Source organism: Cuculus canorus, chromosome 3 (genome assembly GCF_017976375.1).
Source record: "Cuculus canorus isolate bCucCan1 chromosome 3, bCucCan1.pri, whole genome shotgun sequence".
NCBI lineage: Eukaryota > Metazoa > Chordata > Aves > Cuculiformes > Cuculidae > Cuculus > Cuculus canorus.
In genome coordinates this window covers 99,283,482-99,307,026 of record NC_071403.1, presented here as the reverse complement: position 1 = coordinate 99,307,026, position 23,545 = coordinate 99,283,482, and the positions used below count along the sequence as shown (strand labels likewise).

Below are 23,545 nucleotides of genomic sequence, written 5' to 3'. Positions count from 1 at the left end.
CATTTTTACGCAACTTCTGCCTTTTCCTAAGGAGCCTTGTTTCACTAATGGGTGAAGGCTTTTGGGGAGTTCATTGGGTATGACTATGAACTATCAGATAAGTAGTTAAAGCAAACTGCTTGCTTAGCCGTGACTTCTCTTTGTAACTGATGGAAGCATTTTGACTTGGTTACTCCTTATTGTAATGAATTTAGCTGTGTATTTATTTTTCTTTCTGAATGGTCTCAGATTTCATATCTGATTATCTTTTTGATTTCTCCCAAATTTTGCCTTTTGACTCAATACTCAATAAACAGATTGTTCTGTTTATCACTTCGTAAGAAGTAACTTTAAAAAGTCATAAGGATTGGTGAACAAATACTGCTTCCTGATAACCTGTTTCTCTGTGATGTCTGTTAGCAGATATAACACAGCATTTCAGAAAAACAAACAACCCTGTCAACCACCAAAACAAACAGATGAACCAAAACTAGAAAACTCATCTTCCTATGAAGTGCATCGTGTTTGAATATTGCTCTGTAAATGACTGTCCCCATTCTCAGCATCTATGTAATTGTTTCATTGCTAAATGCATACATGTGTGTTCTGACTGTAAGGAGATCAGTGTACAAATTAAGTGTTGCTTAAAAATATTTACCAGCAAACTTCTTGAAAAGCAGGTTTGTAGATTCCAGGGTGATGAGTAGCTTAGTTAAATCAATGTGGAAGCTCAATAAAATGTGCAATATTGGACTGTTTTTCAGGATTCTGAATATCTAGGTCTACTATTCCAAGCAGCAATGGATCTTAGCACAAGTACCAAGCCTTATGATTGTGTCACTGCTTCATATATATTGAACTTTTTAGTACATCATAAGGGACTACAGGATATTTGTTTAGGAAAATGGGTTGAGCAGAACCCCCAAATGCATGAAAACAAATTAGTAAGTATAGTGGAGAAGAACACTTTAGCAGGTAAGCTTTTTGGGAGATGAAGTGCCACGCTTTTGGTATTTGTTTGAAACTTCATTGCTTTTCCATAAGACTCTTGATAGAAGGCAAAATGTGTAAGAGATGCTTATTTGTAGTAGAATTTTTAAGCATATTTTGTTTTGCTGTTAATAAGCTAGGTGCCTTAGTAAGAGCTTAATCTAGTCCTGTTCATGTTAAGCCTATCAGATGTTCTTAGAAGATGGCTTTTGTTATTATTTTATCAGAGGGAAAAGTGACATTGAGTTATCATGGTGGAGCTGTGTGCATAAAGTACAGGAAAGGAACCTCTGCTTCCTCTAGGAGCTTGCTGACCCAGAGCAAAGGCAGCTGTACTTGGCCAACATAAGTGTTCCAGTATTTGATATTTGCAGTCTTGCCTCGTGGAGTTCTGTTCACTTGAAACATTTTTCTGAGTGTTTTGCAGTCCTGCACATACGTTTATGCAGTAATTAGGCTTTGTTTACCTGTGGAATATTTTTCTTTGGTTTAGTGCCTCTTCATAATGGAATCATAGAATGGTTTGAGTTGGAAGGGACCTTACAGACCATCTAATTCCAACCCCTGTGCTGTGGGCAGGGACGCCTCCCACTAGATCAGACTGCCCAAGGCCCCATCCAACCTGGCCTTGAACACTTCTAGGGATGGGGCATCCACAACTTCTCCGGGCAACATGTGCCAGTGCCTCACCACTCTTGTAGTGAAAAAATTCCTCCTTATGTCTAGTCTAAATCTTCCCTTCCCCAATTTATAGCCATTCTCTTTAGTCCTCTCACTACATGCCCTTTTACAAAGTCCCTCCCCAGCTTTCCTGTAGGCCCCCTACCCTAGAAGTGGTAGACCTGCTATAAGGTCTCCTTGGACCCTTCTCTTCTCCAGGCTGAACAACCCTGGGGACCTCTCTCAGCCTGTCAAAAGTTGGGTGAAAGCTGAGAGGCTCTGGATCTGGCAGATTTGGGAAATTCATTAAACATACTTCCTCCACTTTTTGTAATTTGCAATAAAACTAAAATTTGAATTAATTATTTGTAATAATAATTATTTTATATACTTATTTGTGCCATTACTGGCTTCTGTACAGATTCCTATTAATACTTTCTTCAGATGCATTGAAACTGTGATTTTGAGGCATGGTTGTCATTGCCATAAATGATGCAAATGCATAGGTAACTTCATGTCTCATTGCTTTAGGGTATCTCCTGGTGTTAGTTATCTGTAGTTCGTATTTTGGGTCTGTAATTTATTCTGATTCTGACATTGAGATGTGGCATGGTAAATGTAAGATAGGCACATGTACCCTTGAAAACAGGGCAGGTTCTTCAGTGAGTAATGTAAAATTTCAAGTATCTAACCATAAACTTCTGATCTCCAATATTCTGCTGAACTGTTTGTTACATTAACCTATCTCTAAGGGTGAAGTCTGACTTTCAGTATGTGGCAGGCAACTTATTTTTACTTCATCCTGAGCTGTGGGATTGTTCCTCAGTGTATGATTTGGGCTGTGCTTTTTCTGTTTTATTATGAGGTCTAAAAGACTAGGTTGAATATAAAAAATATTGCTGGAGTGTAGGAACCTGAAAACCAACAGTAACTTTTATTTAGATGGCAAAAGAGTGAAAAGTGTACACTAGGAAATTTCTGTGTGTTTTTTATTGAATTGTTGTGTAAACAGACTTTATTCGTAATGCTTTAAAGCAGATTTGTCTCTTAGAAAATTCAGTATATGTATGGATGTATAATGCAAATCTGTACTTTTTAAAATTTTAGTTATCAAGCTTTTGTTGGTGAATGTTGAAGAAGAAATATTTCAAGCAAAGAAGTCTCTGCTTCAAGCAGCAGCATCATTCCCAATGTATGGGAGAGTGCATTGTATAACTGGGGCTTTGCAGCAATTGCCTTTGAGGTAAGTAAAACATACTACTAAATAGTTTTTAACTCGTAACTCCTTATTTAAGCACAGTGTAAGAGCTGATCAGGAGAATGTAAAAGCAAACAGTGTTATTTGTAATGAAATCCAGTACCTGTGGCTTATAGAACTCTTACTAGCTGCTGCACTGTTTAGCTTCCTGTTGGATACTTCCTTTGTACGTGCTAAACTCAGTCTTAGAACTTATAAACTGTACCCTGTTTATAGTTTTCATAAATAATTTTGCAGAATTGTTTGTAATTTCAGTTCTTTATTTTAAATATAGATATAACTTTATAAATGAATATAATATATTAATATAATCCATGTTTTGTTGGGTTTTGTCTGTGATTTTTTTTAAAGTAACTTGACATTGGTAGCTGAATGGAAGGAAATAGTGGCCAGGCTCATTCTGATGTCATACAAACTCTCTGCTGTAGTATCACCAGTAGTACAGAGCTCATCACCAGAGGGTCTTATTCCAATGGATAGTGATTCAGGTAAACAAACAAAACTCCAAAAGCATTCTGTTAAAATCTGAAGCTCCTCAAGTTCTGTTTGTCTTTAGCAATTGAGATCTAGAGCTAGCACCCCTCCCTTTCGTTTAATGTCATAATCTTTTAATTTCTGATAAAGGTTTTCTTGACTTCTGCACTGAAAAAAAAGATTTGCAGGTGTTGTTGCATCTGTTTCAAAATGAGTGATTGCAAAGTCCAATTTTCTTTCTTCCTTAATCCTTGTTATGACCATAGTTTTATATTTGTATTTTTAGCGGTAATAGCTTTCTTTGTACTTAATACACGAAGTTAATTACATTCATGTAGAGAGCTGGAAGTGAAAAGCAAAACTACCTTAAATATTCTTGATTTTTGTGTAGAAAGTGCAGATCGTCTGCAAATGATTCTGCATGAGATACAACCACAGGACACGAATGACTATTTTATGCAAGCAAAAATTTTGAAGGAACACTGCAAAGTAGAGACTGAAAAGCTGGCTGACCACAGGACAGTGGAAAATATCTGCACAGAAATGAGAGGTAAATCCAATGGTGTATTAGTAATTAAATCAAGATATTCTTTAGAGAGGAGGAATTTTATGCAAGTGATCAAAACTGGAAGTTATTTGTGCTGTATAATGTTTCAGTTCTCCTGTCAGAAGGTATTATTGCGCATGGTTTTAGAGACTTGATTCACCATGTTTCTGGAAGGTTGTGGTTAATCTCTCTTAGAGAGTGAAAACAAGTTGTTTTGATACTGGCCTAGACTCTGTTGCCTTAACTGCACTGGCCAGGTAATCTTTAATACCTTTTCTGTCAATCAGTGCTTTTAATGTGTTTTTTGTTGAAAGGTGTTAGTGTGATTTCCCTCTCCAGTTTACACAAGACTAGTGGGGAATATGTTCATGCAATAAAACTTGTTGCATGGAATTTCATAGGCAGAAGATTCTGTTTGATAGATTCCAGTGGTAAAACATTAGATAGTACTTGTCTGCTTTAACGAATAGGAGCTATGAAATTCAGCCATACAGTGATAAAGAAATTGTAAACTTTGGCATATTTAGTGGATGTCAGAGTAAATTTATAGAGTATCTGTACATATTTAAATTTAATAGTTTATGCAGGCCTTTTAAGTCTCAAATAGTTGAACTTTTTTTTTCTTACATGTTTTTTCCTGTGTTTAAAATAGTTTTGGTCGGGCCAGATGTTTTGTTTCATGGATTAAAGTCTGTAAATATGTTAAAGTGGCACAGTGGCCACCAGATGGGGATGTTGTGTTAGAAAAGTGATGCCTTTGCCAGGCCTCTTCCTTTGGGGGCACTTGGGTTAAAAAACAACGTTCAGGAAGTTGACATGGTGTTTGTTGGAACCTACCTCCAAAGTTGTAGGTGCTTATATAGTTCAGCTTACAGCTGAATACAAATTGTGACCAAAAGGCCTCTGCTCTATAAAACAGCAGTTTCATTGTGAAATGGTGTACTTCTGCCTTGTCCAAGCAAAATAAAGTACAATGAGTGCTCAGGAGTGGAAGCAATTAGGATCAGCAAAACTGAATTATCTTTTGGGTTAACAAGTTTAGATTTTTTTTTTTCCCAGTTAATTTTGTTTTGGAGGAGTCAGGCTAAATGAAATTTAAGTTTCAAATCTGTCTGAGAAGTTTGAATTACACTGTTCCATTTGTTTGTTGTTTTTTTTAAGATAAAGAAAGGGAAACGTGTGATGTCACAGCCCAAATGGTTCTTGTATGTTGCTGGAGAAGCATGAAGGAAGTATCTTTACTTTTAGGGACACTCTGTAAACTTTTGCCTTCACATGCTGCATCTGAACCATCAGATGGGCTGATTACTGTAGAACAGGTAAGAAAGTACTTACAAAACCGTCACTTGTCAATGAGGGAAGGCAGTTTTCAGAAGACTTTTTTCTTAAATCTGCATTCTGTATGGGATAAGTGTTTGTTTTGTGTTTTTTTGCCTTGTTCTTCTCATGTTTTTTTTTTGTTTTATTATGCTTGGCTAACAGTCTATGTTTTGCTAAAGTGATGTTCAGAAGTCATAACTATAGTAGTAACAGAAGAGTGAAGACCTTTTTATACATGGCTATCAAATGCAAGGAATGTTCATTCTGATGGTGTTGAGTTATTTGTAAGATATATGCTGTATTCAGGGATGCCAATGCACCTGCCTCTACGTATCAGTGTATTGGTATATATTAGGCATTAATAGAGTTGTTAAATATCTTCTAAACTGACTTATGTTCAAAGTGTCTTTTGTTTCATTTTGAATGATGAGTGTTGGGAATTTGCTTAAATCTCTTCATTAACCGAGTGTCATAATCAATAAATCTGTAAGTCAAACATGCTGACTAGTCTTAGTCTTGTCCTACGTAAGAGATGGAATTATGAATAATTTGTATGTAATATGACTCTTTTCCTGCAATTTTTTTGAGTTAAGGGATTAGAAATGTTAATATGTCATCTGGGTCTCTTGTAGAATGTTGAGTGCAGTGTTTACAAGAAATTAGATTACCACAGGCATTTATTTGGGGAATATTTTGTTTATTAAATTTCTGCTTTTAATTGATGAACTTTTCATTTCCATATGTTTTCAACAAAACCAGTCTCTAAATGGAAGAATGAAATATGCAAGGCATACCACTTTATAATCTCATTTTCTTTCCAGCAGAAAATATTTATTTATTTTTTTCTTAGGTGTTAGAACTTTCTACTGTAAAATAAATAATAATATAATGTACCACAAATTTTATTTCACATGTTGCCTAATGTGGTGGTGTCATGAGAATAACGTTGGTATCGTTATTCTTACATTGTCTCTAGCCTTCACATTTTCATCTGGTTAACAGCTGTGCTTGTGTAGTTGCAGAGATCTGGAGGGTAGATGAGAGAACAGGTGTAAGTTTCCACCATTGCATTCCTTAATCTGGTGCAAGTCAAAAAGGAATTGGTATTTTAGTGTGAGTCAACTCTAACTGTAGCATCTCCATCTTTATTTAGAAGGGCATCAGTAGCTGCCCTTTCAGAAATGCTATGTTATTAAGCAGTATATCTCCTTTTCCTATAGACGCTTCATTAGATTTTTTTAATGCTTCCGATGTATTCCTGTGAAATAGAATGCCTGCATTCTTACTTAAAGAATGCTAATTGTTGAGAAGTCAGTTTGAAATCCTAATTATTCTCAGGCTTGTAAGGAAGTACAATTTGGCGCAATGTTAAATATTATAGGAAAAAGTATTGTCATTTTCTCTGCAGTAGTTTTAACTGGGATTATCCTATTGCACATAAGAAAGAAAAAGAGAATTTAGTCATAGATAGCTGGAAGTGTTGATATCAGAACTACTGGGGCTTCAGACTTTTGTTAAATGTTTTTCAGTAGTTGAGAAAAAAGATAATTGGATTTTGGTATCTTATGCATATAGAGCTTTCCTTTTAAAGTTGCCCATCCTTTTATTTATTTTTTAAGTATTAAGAGATTTACAGAAAGGGAGGAAATGTAAGAGGAAGCTTAATCATATTGCCTTGAGTCAGAGCTAAGTAATTGTTGAGAAAAGTCTAGTAGCACCACTTGGCCATTCTGTGTCATCTTGTTGCAAAGCCTGCCTCCTCCTGTACCTTGCTTCATGTTTAGATCATTAACTGTTAAATTGTACCTTATGGGATCTGGGTTATTGTCACAATTTATTCACACAAAAGATCATAGTGTTGAATTTACATATAGTCTGAGATAGAGATATATATATATAGTCTTTACCCTCTTTTTTTCTTGAGCATGCAAGTGAAAAGACAGTGCATTTTGGTGCTGGTCCCACTTAAGAAATGGCACAACAAAACTGTGCGACTTGGTAGGCAGTGGTGTTAGCCAGCTGCTCATGGCACTAACTCACGATTCTTCTTTGTAGCTGTTGCTGTCTGTTGTGGTTTGTACCTATGTAGGAGAAATTGGCAGACAAGCAGCTTTTGTTTGTTGCTTTTTCTTTTTATTCTCACTAGAAGTTGAGTCAATATCAAATGTGCACTTTGCTTGTCTTTTGAGTAAGGGGTTGGATTTGCATGGCATTTGAATGCCACTGTGCACACTGACTATAAGATCTTCAGCTCCTTGATATAGAGAGAGATGTGTGTGTAGAGGAGTCTCAAAATAATGTGTTTGAATTGACAGTCTTCAAAGCCTAGGCCATTTTAGCATGAGTGCTTTGCCTTTAAATATAGACATAGGAAGTGCCTAAGTATATCTGCAGGGATCTCTATTAAAACATGCACTCTACCTTTCATTTGCCTTCTGACCCTTGAAGTTCAAAAATGGCAGGTTCAAAGCTTTGCTTGTTAGGACAATCAATACAAGTGATATTCTGTCTTAGTAACCAGCACAATGATTAACAAAATGATACCTAATGAAGGTTGTTGATTTTGTTATATGACCTACAAATTGTGAAACAGTGCCCCAAGCCTGGAGGAACTTGAAGCTCTTCCTCAAACTCCTGTTAGTCTCACCTGTGAAGTTTTAAGACAATTTTGGGAGATAAGCCTGCCAGAACTGTGTACCAAGGTGAAAAGAAACAGGCATCAAAAGTGAAGACAGTACTGTCCCAGTACCAGGGGTTCTATTTGTGTTAACCCAACAGTCAAAGAGAACCAGTGTGAGCCCTTTTAGTGGAACATTTGAAGAAGATGGAAGGCTTAAAGTATTGAGAGCCCTCAGTACTTGTCACTTATTTGTGCCACTGATGCAAAAGTGTGTCTCCCATTGCTGCTTTGGAGACTGTTCTCTTCAAGACCAATTTTAAACCTTAAACCCACCAAATCCCAGTAGTTCACTGGCTACTAATAGTTTCTAACTGTGAGATGCTTTCACAGTCTGTTAGGGGTTTAAAGCCATCCCTTCTTAATGGTTTAAAAAAATACCCTCTGGAATGTAGGACCTTGCTTTAGTGGCATCTTATTGCCAGGAAAATAAGATATGGATCCACAAATGTAGCAATGGTTTCTCAGAGCACTTTCGGAATGCCCTGTACAGTATTTATATTGTGACTACTGAGATTCTTGCTCTCAGCAGTAATCATGGCCCTTTAAATTGCTGATTGTCGGATTAATAAAACTAACCTGTTGTACTCTAGGTGATTGACCAAGGAGATCAACTGTATTGAAGATATTTGGTCCCTACCCCATATTTTAATATTTTAACTTGAACCAGAGTTATTTCCTGTGCAAGCAAAGTTGGTAGGATCACCTTTTCTTACATTTGCTGTGGATCTTCATTATGTTCCTTTGCTTGTTCTTCATCCTGACGTATGAAATACTGTTTTTATGACACGGGGAAGCTGGACACTCATGGATGGCATGATGCTATAAGAATCCATGCTTACAGGCTGGCCTTGGGATCAGTCTTATGTCATTTGTGAGAACTGAGTTAGACAGTGGTTTTTCTTCAGGCTCAAGCCTGTGAGTGGAAGTGTATATTAGAGTTCAATTTGAAGTGACCTTGTAGGCAATGTGGCTTTTGGAAAAAGCTCAGAAATACAAGGAATAAAGTTAAAAGTTACATGACCCCTCAAAAAAAAAAATTAGTATGAATTATTTTAAAAATCCGAGGGTGGTGGTGGAACAGGACAGTAATTTGATTTGCATGTGTATGGGTTTTGTGGTTTGGTTTTGTTTACACACCTGGAGAGTTGGTCTGTCTGTGGGTGAGCTCATTCTAAAAAAAACCTCCTTTTGGGCTAGAAAGCTGACACCATGTAGGTACATAAACTAGCTTAGAGTCCACTCAGACGTAACTGCTTTAGCTCAAATATCTGCAGTTATTGTTTGTTAGGTTTTAGCTGCAGGAAATAATAACTAGCCTTAGTCTTCAATATTTTTTTTCTAATTATTGCAGTCTCATTGCTTAGGCAATATGAATTACTTAACAGTAGGGTGGAAAACTGCATGTAGCTAGATATGACATTAATATTTCTGGCATCTTAATTACTTGTCAGACTATTAAAGTTTGTTATTTTATAAATAACAGAATAAGCAGAATTTTATGTGATCAGATTTTATGCTTGGTTATTTATTAAAGCTTTGAATAACTTCTTGCTGAATAACTCTTGGGAAATATTCTAGAAGGAAATATATTCTAGAGGGAAATATTCTTTGGAGTTTTAGGTAAGAGTGAAGGCAAACGAGAAAGATTCTAAGTTTGTTTCCTCTGAAAATCAGGGTTTTTCCATTCTTTTCTCTAAAATCTGAGTGGCTCCTATTGGACAAATATTTATGTCCCTTATATTTTTTGGCCTTTTTTAAGGACATAGCACTATCACTTTAACCTAAAAATCTGTGTATAATGTTTATTATCCTTAAAGTAAGTGCTTTTTTATGCTAGGACTTACAGCTTTCACCAGTGGTGTTTTCAGCCAGGGGAAAGTTTTTCCGCTTTGAATTGCAGAAGAGTATCTGGCACATATAAATGAATTATATATACATAATTTCAAACAGCTTTTTTCTTTTTTCTTTTTTTTTAGGTTAAAAATATTGGAGACTACTTTAAACATCATCTGTTGCAGTCAAGGCACAGGGGTGCATTTGAATTGGCATACGCTGGTTTTGTGCAACTTACAGGAGTGCTTTCCAGGTAGAAGTTTTGTATGTAGTATTTTTACCAAACTGTGGCATTGATCCTGAAACTGTCTGTGCAAGCAGATCCTTGATTTTATGTGGATTTTATTTGAGTTTGGTGTAGACATGATTATGACATTAGTTTCATGACATCTGTGACTTGGACTATGTCACTTATGGTTAGAGATGGTGCTTAGGCATTGAAAGACAATGCAGACAAATGCTTGCTGCATTTTTCTACACTTCTTGTCTGTTAGTTTACTGAACAGCTCTCAGAAGCTCTTGGGAAAAGTAGGAGTATGGAATTCTTTCCTCTGTCCCCCCTTCGCTGGCCCTTCATGAAAATGAGTGCCAGACTTTGTTTTCAGCCAGGATGTTTTCCAGGAAACATTTTTTATTTGTCTGACTTGTGTAGTTTGACATTTGGAAGACTACCTGGCAGTGCATCACAAGATGTGATATGCAATCTTTTAGATTGTTTTTTTCTTTCCCCTCGTAACTTTCCTAGAAAAACTAAATGAACAAAATTGTCCTGAGGTCTGGGAAAAGTGTGCTGGAATTTCCATCACATGTTTAGTTACATATTTCAAGTGTTGGTAATGTTTCTTTGTGATATATAGTAATTATGCCGTGTCCAGTTTTTAATAAGACAAATCAAAATCTCTGCTGACTTTATGGGTGTTGCTTTTTTTTTAATGTCATCTTTGGAAAGACCATTCAAATTTTCAGTTTGAAGGACATGTATTTTCACACCTACGCCATGCTAAATAACCATTGTTTTCCTCTATCTCAAACTGGCCCACTTAGGGCAACTGATCTATTTCTTGTTTATTTTTAGGGGTGGAGTGGAAAGAAGGGAGAATAGGTTTTGTTGTGGCATTGTTTTATGGTTTTTGTTTTGGGTTTTTTTTTAACTAAAAGTAAATCTGGTGATGGAAACAGTGTTGCTGGTTTTAGTACAGACTAGCTGCCTGACCAGATCCACTGTGGTCCCCCCTCAGCCAGTTTTCCGAAGAGAACTGAGGCGTTGGTCACTGATACGGGATGTTGTTGGAGTAGCTGTGTATAGGTTTCCATACCAACACTGGTATGGAAATCGGTATTTGACATATGGCCTTCATTCTGTATGCCAGTGAGATGTTAAACTATAAGCCGTGGTGCTGTTGGTGATGAGTGTGTAGAAGGTACGTGATTTCCTTTTATTTGCTAGAAATCTGGAGCATTTTAAATTGGTCTGAGTTGTTTGAGACCTCACACAACCTTACTTTACACTTCCATTATTTACTTAAAACCGAGGAAAAATCTGATGTGTAATACTATTCTTGTTTATCTTTTTTGCCAATCTGTATGCATTATATACACTTGCGTAGATGCTGTGTTCTCCTGTACTATGAAAACTTGGTTCAGGGAGTTTTAAGGTGATGTATTGGATGATTGCTTAGTGGCACCATTTGTGCTGGCTTCTTAGGAAGAAGCTGGGTTAGATCTTTTATATTTTCAATGCTGTCAGTATTGAGCGAGCAGCTCTTGCAGTGAGAAAGAAAAAGCTTGCCAAGGTGAGTGACTGGAAACGTGTTATTGCGTACAACAGTTCAGCTGTTCCCACTTATCTGAGCAGCTTTCTGGAGAGGTGGTTATACTGTCACAGGAGTTAATGAATCTAATTTGAATGGGCTACAGAGCAGACATACTTCTGATTTTTCCAAGTCAGGTACTAAGCATTGTTCTGCTCTCTGCTGCATATTTCTGGCTGCTGTTTGTAGACAATTGAGCACACTGTGAACTATTGCAATAGTGGATATTTTTAAATTTTTTTAAAAAAAAAGCAACCCCTACTACAACAGCAAAAACATTCATTCTTTTCGGTGCCTCTCTTGCAGAACTCTGGCATCATAGAATCATAGAATAGTTTGGGTTGGAAGGGACCTTAAAGATGATCTAGTTCCAACCCCCGTGCCATCATAACTTAAGACTTTCTGTGTCATTATCTAAACTTTTGTATGTGAAACTTTTTTTTTCCCTGAAGGCAAGAATAAGTTCAGATAACAAAATATTAACAAGTTAAGGCACTGGTCTTTGAGACGTACAGTGACAAATTAAAACATGTTCTAACACTAGGTAGTATTTTCGTGTCAGGCAGCAGTTCTTTGAATATTCATTAAATTAATACAGCATTTCAATTAAAGTAAGCTCTTAATAAGATACAATGCATAGAAACAATTGCTGAATATTGAAGGATATTATCCCTAGGTTTCTTGGATGTGAATATAAACGTGTTGATGTAAAACATTTCCATGTTTAAGTTGTATGATCTACTTCCATTTCAAAATATTTATTCTTCACATCACATTGAAGAGAATCTGGCCATCAGAGTAACGATTTTTTTTTTTTTTTTTTTTTTAAAAAAGACCATTTACTACCACCAGCCTTTTTAGAGACAAAAGAGGTGATCCAAACAGGTACGGGCCCACTAGTCTGGTCTCAGTCAATACACAGGACTATGTAGGACAAACTTTACAGGAAAGGCAAACTAATAAGCAGGAAATACTGGAAAGAATATAAAATATTTATGGTGGACTCTCTACATGGCAGACTACCTGTTTTTCCTTGATTTTCAGTTGCTAGAGTTCTTTTAAAAGCTGAGGCAAATAGAGTAGAGCAAATCTGCCCACACTTCTGAGAAGTTCTTGATATGTTTGTTCTCTCTCCCTTTTTCTGCCAATTGTATTTAATGGAGCATGATCCTTTTAAAAGCAGTTTTATGTTATGTTGTTAAATGAAGAGCTAAGCTCAAGAGAACTGTGCTTCTCTGGAAGTTATTAAAACATTAAGTAGTATGTATGTATCATCAAAAAAAAAAAAACCTGAAAAAAGAATTGTTTTATAAAGTAATTTTCCTCTGCTGAATTAATGGTTCTCTAAAACAATTATTTTATGATGCATACTGCTTAGATTTTTAAAGTTAAAGTATTTCAAGTGGAACAAATATTCTTTTGGGAAAAGCTGGTTTACAAGAAGCAGAGAGCAGCTCTGCAGAAGTGTTTTTGTTTCAATGAAAGAAGATATTTGCCAGGAAATATGGGTCTCAAGGCTCATAGTTATATTTGAAATGAAGGCAGAAGGAGACTAATACCAGAATAGCCACTGACTCTTTGTTTTGGTATTCCTGAGACATGAGGAGTATCTTGGTACTCTTCTACAAAACAAGTGAGTTGAGTCTCTAGGCGAGTGCAGTCACCCTGCAGGTTTGTTGAGTGTCCCAGAGTCTTTCCATTTACCCTGCTGCAGCTGGGTAAAATGCCATAAATGCCAGAGGAGAGAGCCTTTTTTGGGGGGTACAGATTATAGTAACATACAGCTTAAACATGATACTTTATGGAACACAATTAACTCCAGATCTACAAAAGCATCCTTGACACTTCAATTCATTCTTTCTCTAAGCCCCAATGAAAACTCTGTCACTAAGACTGTGCCAGATCCCTTTCCCATGCTTTTATGAAAGACTCTAGTTGAACAGAGTCCTTCACTTTTATAGCCAAACATTTACTTAACACTATATGCTGAAATATTTGCCATCTGAGCTTGCTTTTAGCTATACAACCCTTAAATACCAGTCTTTATAAGAACCAAGAGTAGACTTTTTTCTAAATGGAGCAGTGGTATTCAGACCTGTCTGAGTTAGTGGTGAAAGAAAAATCTTTCCTCCACAGAGATTTCTTATGAACCTGATGAAACTTGATCTCTGTCTTGACATTTGGATGTAAATTGCTGAGTCTGCTCTAAGTACGCCAGTTACCATTCTTCCTTTTCCCTGTTCATATTCCTTCTAGAAGTGTAATACTCTCTTTGTCGTGCCTGCTTAGTATTATCTGTGACTATACCTTCAGACTGATCCTTCAGAAAACCAGGCAGTTAAAAAACAAGCAACATTTATACCAATGAAAGGGGCAGCATTTGGCTTTATAAAAAATACTTTGCTGATATAGTCCACCAGAAATTACAAATGATCATTTGGTCCAATAATCAAATTAGTTACAGAAAGTACCCTGAAAGGCTATGAGTATCTGTTTTAAACTTGAATCTCTTGCAACCCTTATGAGTACTCTTAATTTCTCTGCTCGAAATGGTGTTCTCTCTGTTTCACTTCTGTTTTATTTAGTGAAGCTTTTCTTGAGAGATGAAATAGAACATAAAAGCTTCTGCAATCTCAAAATTTTTAAATGTTCAAATTGGAGCTTAAATTAAACTCTGTGAACACAACTTTGTGTATATGCAGGTTAGTACCATGTCATATAGTTTGCTGGAAAACTGTAATGATAAAGAAAAAAATTATTTTGATTTTACAAATGTTTAATTCAGTATCAGGCATAATTATTCGTCTGCATCAGTGTCTAATCTTCTGTAGTATTCCTGCTGGGGAACTGGGAGTAGATGCTCGTAATCCTTTGCAGTAAACCTTACTTCTGACTAATCTGGTTGCTCTGAAGTGACTGTAACACTTTACCTTCCCAGGCCTCCGTGGTCTGCTAGGAAAACTTCTTGTAGAATTTAAAAATTGTAGGTAGACTTTTTAGTGAAATGTACTAGAATTGTTACTAATGTTTCAGCAAAAGAGTGGAGGAAGGAGTCTAAAATGAAGGACAAGAAAAAGCAATGGGGTGAAAGAACTCTCTTGTTATGTATTGTGATGCATGTAGGTTGGGAAGTACAATGTATAGTGAAATACAAGATACAATGTTAAGGCTGTGCTCTTTCAAATACAAGTTAATTTTTAACTCTGTTCTTATTTTACCCCCATTTCTTTTTCTACTTGGTGACAGAGAGAGAAGTGGATATTATACTGTCTCTCTGAAATTTTGAGACCACCCAAGGTTCTTTTTCTGCACAGCTTTACTGCTAGAGAAACCTCAAAGCAGCACCTTTCTCAATGCAGCTATATAATTTGGAATATTTTGCTTCATTTAGACCAGATCCTATGAAAAGGGGAATGCAGGTGGGAGGACTTCATAGCTGCAGAGGAGTTGTTCTTAAAAGTAGACATTTTCTAGAGTGACTTAAACCTTGAATGTTAATGTATTTCTGAGGTTCTTGACAGCTTAATTGGTAAGTGCCGGGGCAGTATGGGGTCTAACTTTATAAAGAATAGGGATCACATTACTTATGTGAAAAATAGTAATACTACAGAGCTGTTAAGAGAGGGAAAATGGTGAAGGAAAACCCCTTTTTCCACACACAGGGACTGGTTACAGTGACTGGGAACACTGAGTTCTGGATATATGCGTTTAGAAAGTGCTTCTGGCCATGCGAAGTTTATGCCACAAACCACTGACATCCAGGAAGGCCAAATCCAAGATCAACTCTTTGTTCTTAACACACCATTCATTCTGGATAGGAGAAAATACAGCCATGTGAGTTAGGGAGAGGGGTTTAGCTTTAACTTTGGATTGCCAGGCTTTTTGTACTCATTGATACTAACCACAGAAAGGGTTTGGGGCATGTATGGAATTGCTGTAACTTCAGATGGACAGACAGAAATTTGTGGAAAAACAGTAGTACATCTTACGTAATTTGTGCATCAAGTTACTGAGTTATGTTTTAATTATTAACACTTATTTGTTTGACCTGGTAAAAATAATTACTATTTCATTCTAGTGAATGACATTTGAGCTTGAGACCACCATTTTTACATTGTAAAGCTTCATTATTCTTGAAATTTAGGACCATTTGCTTCTTAAGATGATATTCTTCTTGCCAGACCATAAGGGCATTCTGGCTGCCAAATTTAAGGGAGTAGTCATCTCCATTGCAAAGTCAATAGTCTCTAATGTTTTTAACTTTAAAGCAATAACTCTTTCACCTAACGAAAAAGAAAAAGTGCCTTGGTGGGTGACTGAACAAGGTACATTTACTTGTGGCAAGATCAAAGCAATACAGTTTTAAGGGAGTCGGAAGTTCATTAGATTTCAGTGTATCTCTCCTTTTTCTACTGCTACTTAAAGGGGGGAAAAACGTCAGTTTACTTAAGAATGAAATATTCAGCTACACAGCAACTTTTAAATATTTCCTTAATGCTTTACTTCGTGTTCTTCTGCACCACAGCAGATGTGAATGTGACTTGCGGGTTGTTTGTTTAAATACCAAGGTAACATAATGCAGAGAGATGAGCACTGCTCTTTGCTTGACTCAACTGAGACATTTAAATTCTGCCTAGCTAGGGAGGTAAGACCAGCCATGGATATGATCAGAAGCAGTAGCTTTCGCAGTACATGTTGATGTGGATGAAGAGAACTGTGAAGTAACGTCTAGCTGCAGAGACCCATGAAGGAGATCCATGAGAAGTTTTGTGTGGTCTCAACTGTAGAATTGCATTCTCCTTGTGTAACCAAAAGCGAGCAAAGGAATGTGTCCTGAAAGTCAGAAGGGGAAGGAAAAGGAAAGTCAAAGAAAAGAAAACTCTCCGTTAGTTTCCAGGTTAATTTGATTACTTCTGTCACAGTCTTGGGGCAGGCAGTGCCTTTCTTCTATACTCTGGTGATATACCCCTTATGAAGCCATGTTTCTCTTGCGTTCTGGACTGATGGCTTGCATGCTAGCCACTGCTTTGAAGAGGTGCTGCCCTCTAAAGAAAACAAGGAGAAGGCCTGGCAGCATTGTAGGAAACCTCTGGTGGAAATATGAAGGGAATTACTGAAGAAAAAGAAATCAGCTATGTCTTCTGCTGACCTGTCTGGTACTTACTGTGACCTCTGTTTTCTGCATTATTAATTTTCTCTTTATTTTGTAAAAGAAGGAAAGGAGGGTTTCGCTACAGATTAAAGGCCTCATCTGTTGTTCAGTATCGGGTTTCTAACATACCTAAGTTCTTGTTTAAATAAGAGGAGGGAAGAGTAAATGTAGACCATCCATTTGATTTCAGTACCAGCTGCATTTTAGTTTTTCTTTTAAATTCTTTATTTCAGTCCTGTAGGTAGAAAACTTGATTGTAGTCTTACTGTAAGGTCTCACTACCTAATCATGAATTTAATTATATTTTTAGGTAAGGCAAGTCCTGCATGGTTGAGATAATTGCAGTTGTGTTGCTCACAGTGATTAATTTTTTCCTACTCTGAATCACCTGTCAAACCAGCGTGACGGGTTTTAACAGCAATGTCCTAGTAATAGAAATTTTTGTAATGGTGAATGATCATTTTGGAACATAGATATAAGAGTAACGAACTGGTCTCGCACACTGAATATTGTACATTTTGTTGAGTGAATTTCGTTGAAAGAGACTAGAGTTATTCCTGTCTTTGGAAGTCCTTTGCTTTCAGGCTATGCTGAGTTTTGTAACTGCAGAGGAGGAGTATTTGATGATAGGAGAGCAATTTTGGTGCTTTACCAAAAGTTTGACTGATCGAGTATTTTAAAAAGAGCAGCATCTCTTGTTTTTCATTTCTTCTTTGTCTCCAAGGTTTGCAGGAGTATTTGCATAATATGTAGTTACTGTGAAGGGCTCCGGTTTTGTTTTGTGTGGTTATAAACAGAATTGTATATGTTAGTTCATGTAAGGGTCACGCATCAGCTACTGTGTGGCAACAGAGATATGACTTTGTGAAGTGTCACTTCCTATACAGTGAGTGATATGCATATGTCTTTGTTTTCTTCTGCAGAACAGAATAATAGTTCTTGGCAGAAGAAGTGGCACTGCTGAAGCGGTTTTTTGTTCAGTGAAATATATCTTTCCTAGTGGCACTTAATAAGCAGGGTTAATGTAATTTGTACCAACATTGGAAAAAACGTACAATTCCATTTTAAATTTATCTTATTTATTGAAAAAAAGCTGTTTATATGCTTGGAAATGGTCACATATATCAAGAAATATTTCTTAACGTCAGTAATTGTTTTCTTTGACTCTATCCTAGTTTCTTATATATTTGTTTCACGTAGATGTGACAGTGAGAATCTCCACAAGATGCCAGAGCAGTGGCTAAGCTGTGTGTTAGAAGAAATCAAATCTTGTGATCCTTCGTCTACGCTATGTGCAACGAGGCGCAGTGCAGGAATTCCTTTCTACATACAGGTATGAACTAATGTTATTACCTCTGACTTGATTTTTTTTTTTTTTTTTTTGCTTTAATGTCCTTTCTGGTGAATACACTAATGTATTTATTTATTTCTCTTACTTCAACCCCTTTTTGTCAAACAGTTACTTTTTTTAATACAGGCTTTGATTGCCTTTGTGCAACCAAGAAGCCACGTGTAATTAAACCTTGTTTGGCACTGTTTAGCACTGCAGTTCTGTTGATGCTTGAGGTAGATTTGACTAGCATTTCAGAAGACTTAGCTTAGGCTCTGTGTGGACACTGTAATAATCCCAGCAAATTCATAAATTAATTCACAGAGTAAGTAAGACTCTGTTAACTGTTTAACTCTATGCTTCTTCCATGCAAAGTGGGAGTTTAGTAAAATATGAACAGACCATCATAGAATTGTAAAATGGTGGCCTAGAAAATACTACAAAGAGCTTGAGAAGTCTACTCAACAGCAATAAAGCAGGATCAAGTCAGAGTCACAGTGACTGGTGTTCACTGACAGTTTTGAGTGCAGTGGATGAGGAGGTTACTGAAGACCTGCATCTGAAAATGAGGCCACACTACCGCAGTCTTACTGCTCCCTATGTTACCATAGCTCCACATGTCCCAGGCTCTGCTTTCTGCCAAGTTTGGAACCAATGGCTGATTGGCTGGCTGGCAGTGTTTTGTCTCTGCTCGTGCCTCACAGTAGTCTGCAGCAGCTCATCTGCATCTTTGTGGGGTCAGTCACTGCAGAGTTGGTCCTGCAGATGACACTTGCCTCTTTCCATTCCTTCATTCCTTAAAGTGGCCATGATTTTTTTCCCCTAAATTAATCTCCATCCTTTTAATCTTCAACTAATTTTCTAAGACAGGAGTCCAAAATTAACTATACAATTTGTAACTTTCTCTGCTCGATGACGTATAGTCTCAACCACGTTCCAAGAATCTGAGGGACTGCTGGGAGAAAGCTCTCCCTGCCAGAATAATTCATCTTGCTTGTTTTCCATTCTGAGTTCACCCTGAGAAAGTTAAGGCAGCCTGCTTCTGTCTGACGTCTCTTATGTCAGTCACAGTCTGATCCTGGCTTTATGTGTGTGTGCTAGGCAGCAGACATCAGAAGGAGGGTGTTGGTTTTAGAGACTTTTTTTTTTTCCTTTAACTGTTGAAATTGAAAAGATCTTTCCCTTTTACATCTGGAAGTTGTCTGCAAAATGAGTTGGTGATTTCACATCTTCCGATTTCCTCATTCACACCACAGAGTTTGAAGCCAGAGCACATTAGCTGGTGTTAACCCTGAGAATGTGAAGAATCAAACATGTTTGAATCCATGTTTCATGTAAAAAGTTATGCTGTCTAATGTAAGGACTAGGTGGACCTAGTGGTATCCCATTGCAGAAGACGCACGTGGTGTGGAGTTGTCCTGCGTTACTGAGTGCATATGGCAAACCTTGCACTGTGCCATAGGTGCTTGGATAAACAGGTCAGGTGCTTCTATTTGGACAGCTCTGGAAGAGTACAAAGTTAGTCTAGTCAATTAATGAGAAGGTTTGAAATGTGGGATTAGACTGAAATAATCTACCTTTGAATTGTAATTTTATTGTAAAGAGAGGCAATAGTGTTCTTTGGCAGTTCTGAATGTGCCTGTAGCACACAGTAAAATGAATTAAACCTTAAATAATATGTTTCATTTAGATAATAAAAATACAAGTTGCAATGTATATCCTAACAGTACCATAATAAGGTTATTTTATTAATGCATAAAATCAAAACTCAGTGTGGTCTCTTTGCCATCTGCTTCCTGTGACATTCTTGTTATAATAAACCACATCTGTTTTAATGATGTTATGTAATTTTAAAGGTTATGAGCATTTTAAATGACCTTTTTAAAATAGAAATATTATTACCTAATAGTACAAAGGTGCAGCTCCAATTATTGGGTGAGGGAATGGTGGGAAAATACTAGTTACAGCTTTTAACATTTTTAGGGCATGAAATATTAGTCTTCAGTTTGTTCTCCTTTACTTTATGCGTCATGAATACTCTTTCCCCCCTCCCCCAGTTCCTCTCTATTTCTCGTATCATTAAAGGTACTGATAAACTGACAGTCACTAATTCTGGGTTTCTGTCCAACCTCTATACTTCATGTGGCTTGCAGTAAATCCTTTCAGTTGTCCTTATGTGATGTAAAGTACTATTAAATATCTTGTTTGAACTGATGCTATGCAGTCTCTGGGCCCCAAAACACAAATGGATAATAATGTTTTATTACAAATAAGTGATTTATGATTATCCATTTTTACTAAGTTGGACAAATTCAACAAGAACTACTAGACAGAGAGAGAAAAACTGTTTTAACTCTAGTCCTGAATTTTAGAGGACTAAATTAGAATAATTTCATGTCAGCTGGGTGCCCTACCCACTGTACTACTATTTGGAGATGGATGTATCTTACCTTCTTTAAAAATATGCTGCTAGTTGTATCCTGTTTTGAAAACTAGGATTTATTCTTTGACCAGTCCATGTCACCTTAATACGTGTGTTATTAAACTAAACAAATGTCTATTTTAGGAAATGTAAGTACGTATAATATGGCAGATACTTTCACAGAAATAAATACTACGACTTTTCTTAGCACGTGATAAGTTATCTGTTGCATAAAAGCAAATTTTTGTGGGCAGATAGTGCGTAAACAATGCTTTCTTACTGAAAAATTGAATACTAAGAGGCTTTGAACAAAACTAAGCATTAAAACTGAAACTTAACTTGTTGCAAGTTTTCCTTTAGTCTTTGTGTACAGTTAGAAGTGAGACTGTAATATGGTAAATGTAGAAACATGAAGCAGAACTGGTAGTAAAGAAAAATGGCTAGAAATAACTTGGTATTTTTTCTTTTTTTTTTTTTTTAAAAAACGCCTCAACTTTCTGTAGGCTTTATTAGCTTCAGAACCAAAGAAGAGCAAAACAGATTTACTGAAAATGACAATGAAAGAATTGATATCTTTGGCCAACTCTTTGAATGAACCATCAAATGTAATTCCACAGGTAAAATACTGGCTCTCATCAGAAGGCAAATGTCATAAATGTGTTTGTGTTACTTCAAAGATCTAAGGAAATTTGTGTGTGTTTTTAATAAGGGTAACTTGTTTTCATTATCTGTAGCTGGATTTTAAAATGAGTTTGCATGTGCAGAGGTTATAAAGTCACTGGAATTTAAAAGTGTGTAGGATACTGAAAAATGGACCGGACATAACTTCATCCCTTTTTTTCCTTACAGCAAATATAGTCATTCATTTTGAATTTATATAAGTTTACTGCCTGCAGTATATTTCTAAACAAATTGATGAGTAATTTCTTTTTTACAAGGAAATTAACAAGCAAGCATTTGCTTACATTTAGAGTAAATGAGTTGCATGATTCATATTGTATGCATTAAAATATTGCATGAAAAGTGATTTTATTTATACTTAGTAACTTTTAAAACCTAAATATATACATTTGTAATGCATAAAAATTTTATTTAAAAGTCAAGATCTTTATCTTCAAAATATTGTTATCAAATGCTTAATCTTTTTGTTTGTAAGGGCAAGTCATAATTTGTTGACAAAACATAGAAGTATGTTCTAATGGTCCTGCCAGATCCGCTGCTGGTATAAATTTACGTAGACTTGTCATAGTCTGTGAAGCTACACAGATTACTGCTTTCCCCTACGGAGAATAGAGAAATATCAGAAAATGCTCCATATGGTGAAGCAAGCCTGGCTGTCAGTTTTAGCTTAATATTGTCCTCCTGTGAGTTGTAGTTTATTTTTTCTCACAGTATCTACAGCATGTCAAGAATGTTGGAAAAGATGATTCTAAACTTTGAAAGTTATTTTTATAGAAATGATAAGCTAAGGAAAAAAGAACTTTGGCCTTTGCTTGCGCTGCCTGGACTGTTCTTTTTAGAGGAATATATTTTTAAACTCTAATTGTTTTTAACAGTGTTTACTGCTACACTGTTTAATACATTTTTTTAATAGCTGTATTACGTGATATTCTTGTATTTAATATGGAAATAAAGAGGTGTAAATGTGCATATGAATTATTTTTGTTTTACATGTTCACTGCTGTAATTAAAATACATTATATTTAAGATTTTCCAATGAAAATGTTTTTTTCTTATATTTCTTGTATTCCCATAGGTTCATGCTTTAAATATCCTTCGGGCCCTGTTTAGGGATACACGTTTAGGTGAAAACATCATGCCTTATGTTGCAGATGGAATACAAGTAGCAATTCTAGGTTTTATGTCACCTGTTTGGGCAGTAAGTTAATTTTTAATATTGCTTCTCTATTGTAACAGGACATGGAGTGGTGCTGTTCAGTGCAGCTTTGGTCATGTTAGTGATTTGCGGGACCATGATTTCTGGGATGTTACATGGTGTAATATTTTGAGTTACAATACAGAATAATGTGTACCTGCAAACAAGTCAGAGTTTTGGTCACTTTTTTGGGGGGGTTGTTAATTTTTCTGTCATATGAAGCACTGATATTGACAAAAAGTAGGGACAAACAATATCTTATAGACAAAAATATTAAGTTATTAAATTTTGAGACGGTGCAGCTAGCTAGTGAGGAGTGCATTTACTTTCATTCTCACTATTACTTTGCTTTTCAGTAAAAGGTAATGTTCCATATGGCATACTAAGGTGAAACATTTCATTAACTTCTATGGATAAGGGTGAATGCTTTGAACCACGAGACATTTGTACGTATCCCTTATGTTAAAGATGGACATTTTCAAAAAATCTGAACTTTCTATTAATGCAAACCTGATTAAGAGGAAAGAAGCTCTGAATTAATTGTTTCCATGTGCTGACCTCTGAACAGTACGCATGCTTTATCTTTCATTGATCCGTTCTTTGCAACTAGTGGCTGTATTTAAAAAACAATATTAGTACTTTTCAGAGCAGTTTTTGAAACATAGTTCATGTTCTTTTCTTTTTCCTTTAGGTAAGAAATTCATCTACACTTCTTTTTAGTGCTCTGATTACAAGAATTTTTGGGGTTAAAAGAGGGAAGGATGAAAATTCCAAAAAAAATAGGTAAGCTTCACTTGGTACGAATTCTACGTTTGCAAAACATTACCTTAGCCAACAACAATTTGAAAATGTTGCTTGCCTCATGGTTATATTTGAATCACGATGTTACAAAAACATCTAGTTTTCCTTATACTGCGCTGCCAAGAAATAAGTGGTAGGCCCAAAAATATCTGCTGTTAAGCACTGATAGTTAATTCATACTCACATGCACTGTCACAGAAGGAGAATGTTGCTGAGAGGTTTTGGTACCAGTGGCTCTTCCAAATGCCCAACCTCTCTTGTTGTTCACAAACTAGCCCTATGGCTCTTGATGACAAAGGAGGGGGGTTGAAGGAGAAGAGGAGCAATGGTCACGTGTGTTCCCTTACTTCTGTAGTAGGCTTGGAGGCAATCTCACTCTTACTAATTTTTCCCCTTTAGTCTTCTCACTCTG

General features: G+C 36.3%; 1 protein-coding gene across 1 annotated transcript in view; it reads left to right on the top strand.

The window, feature by feature from the left end:
- The window catches only part of THADA (THADA armadillo repeat containing), a 162,944-nt gene that overhangs the window by 16,839 nt on the left and 122,560 nt on the right, over positions 1-23,545 (top strand). Inside the window, exons 17-26 of the mRNA XM_054062233.1 lie at positions 744-954; positions 2,737-2,872; positions 3,239-3,375; positions 3,753-3,911; positions 5,070-5,227; positions 9,885-9,994; positions 17,905-18,037; positions 20,960-21,073; positions 22,213-22,335; positions 23,024-23,115. Of these exons, the coding sequence (XP_053918208.1) occupies positions 744-954; positions 2,737-2,872; positions 3,239-3,375; positions 3,753-3,911; positions 5,070-5,227; positions 9,885-9,994; positions 17,905-18,037; positions 20,960-21,073; positions 22,213-22,335; positions 23,024-23,115 (1,373 nt within the window). The remainder of the gene's footprint in view (positions 1-743; positions 955-2,736; positions 2,873-3,238; positions 3,376-3,752; positions 3,912-5,069; positions 5,228-9,884; positions 9,995-17,904; positions 18,038-20,959; positions 21,074-22,212; positions 22,336-23,023; positions 23,116-23,545) is intronic.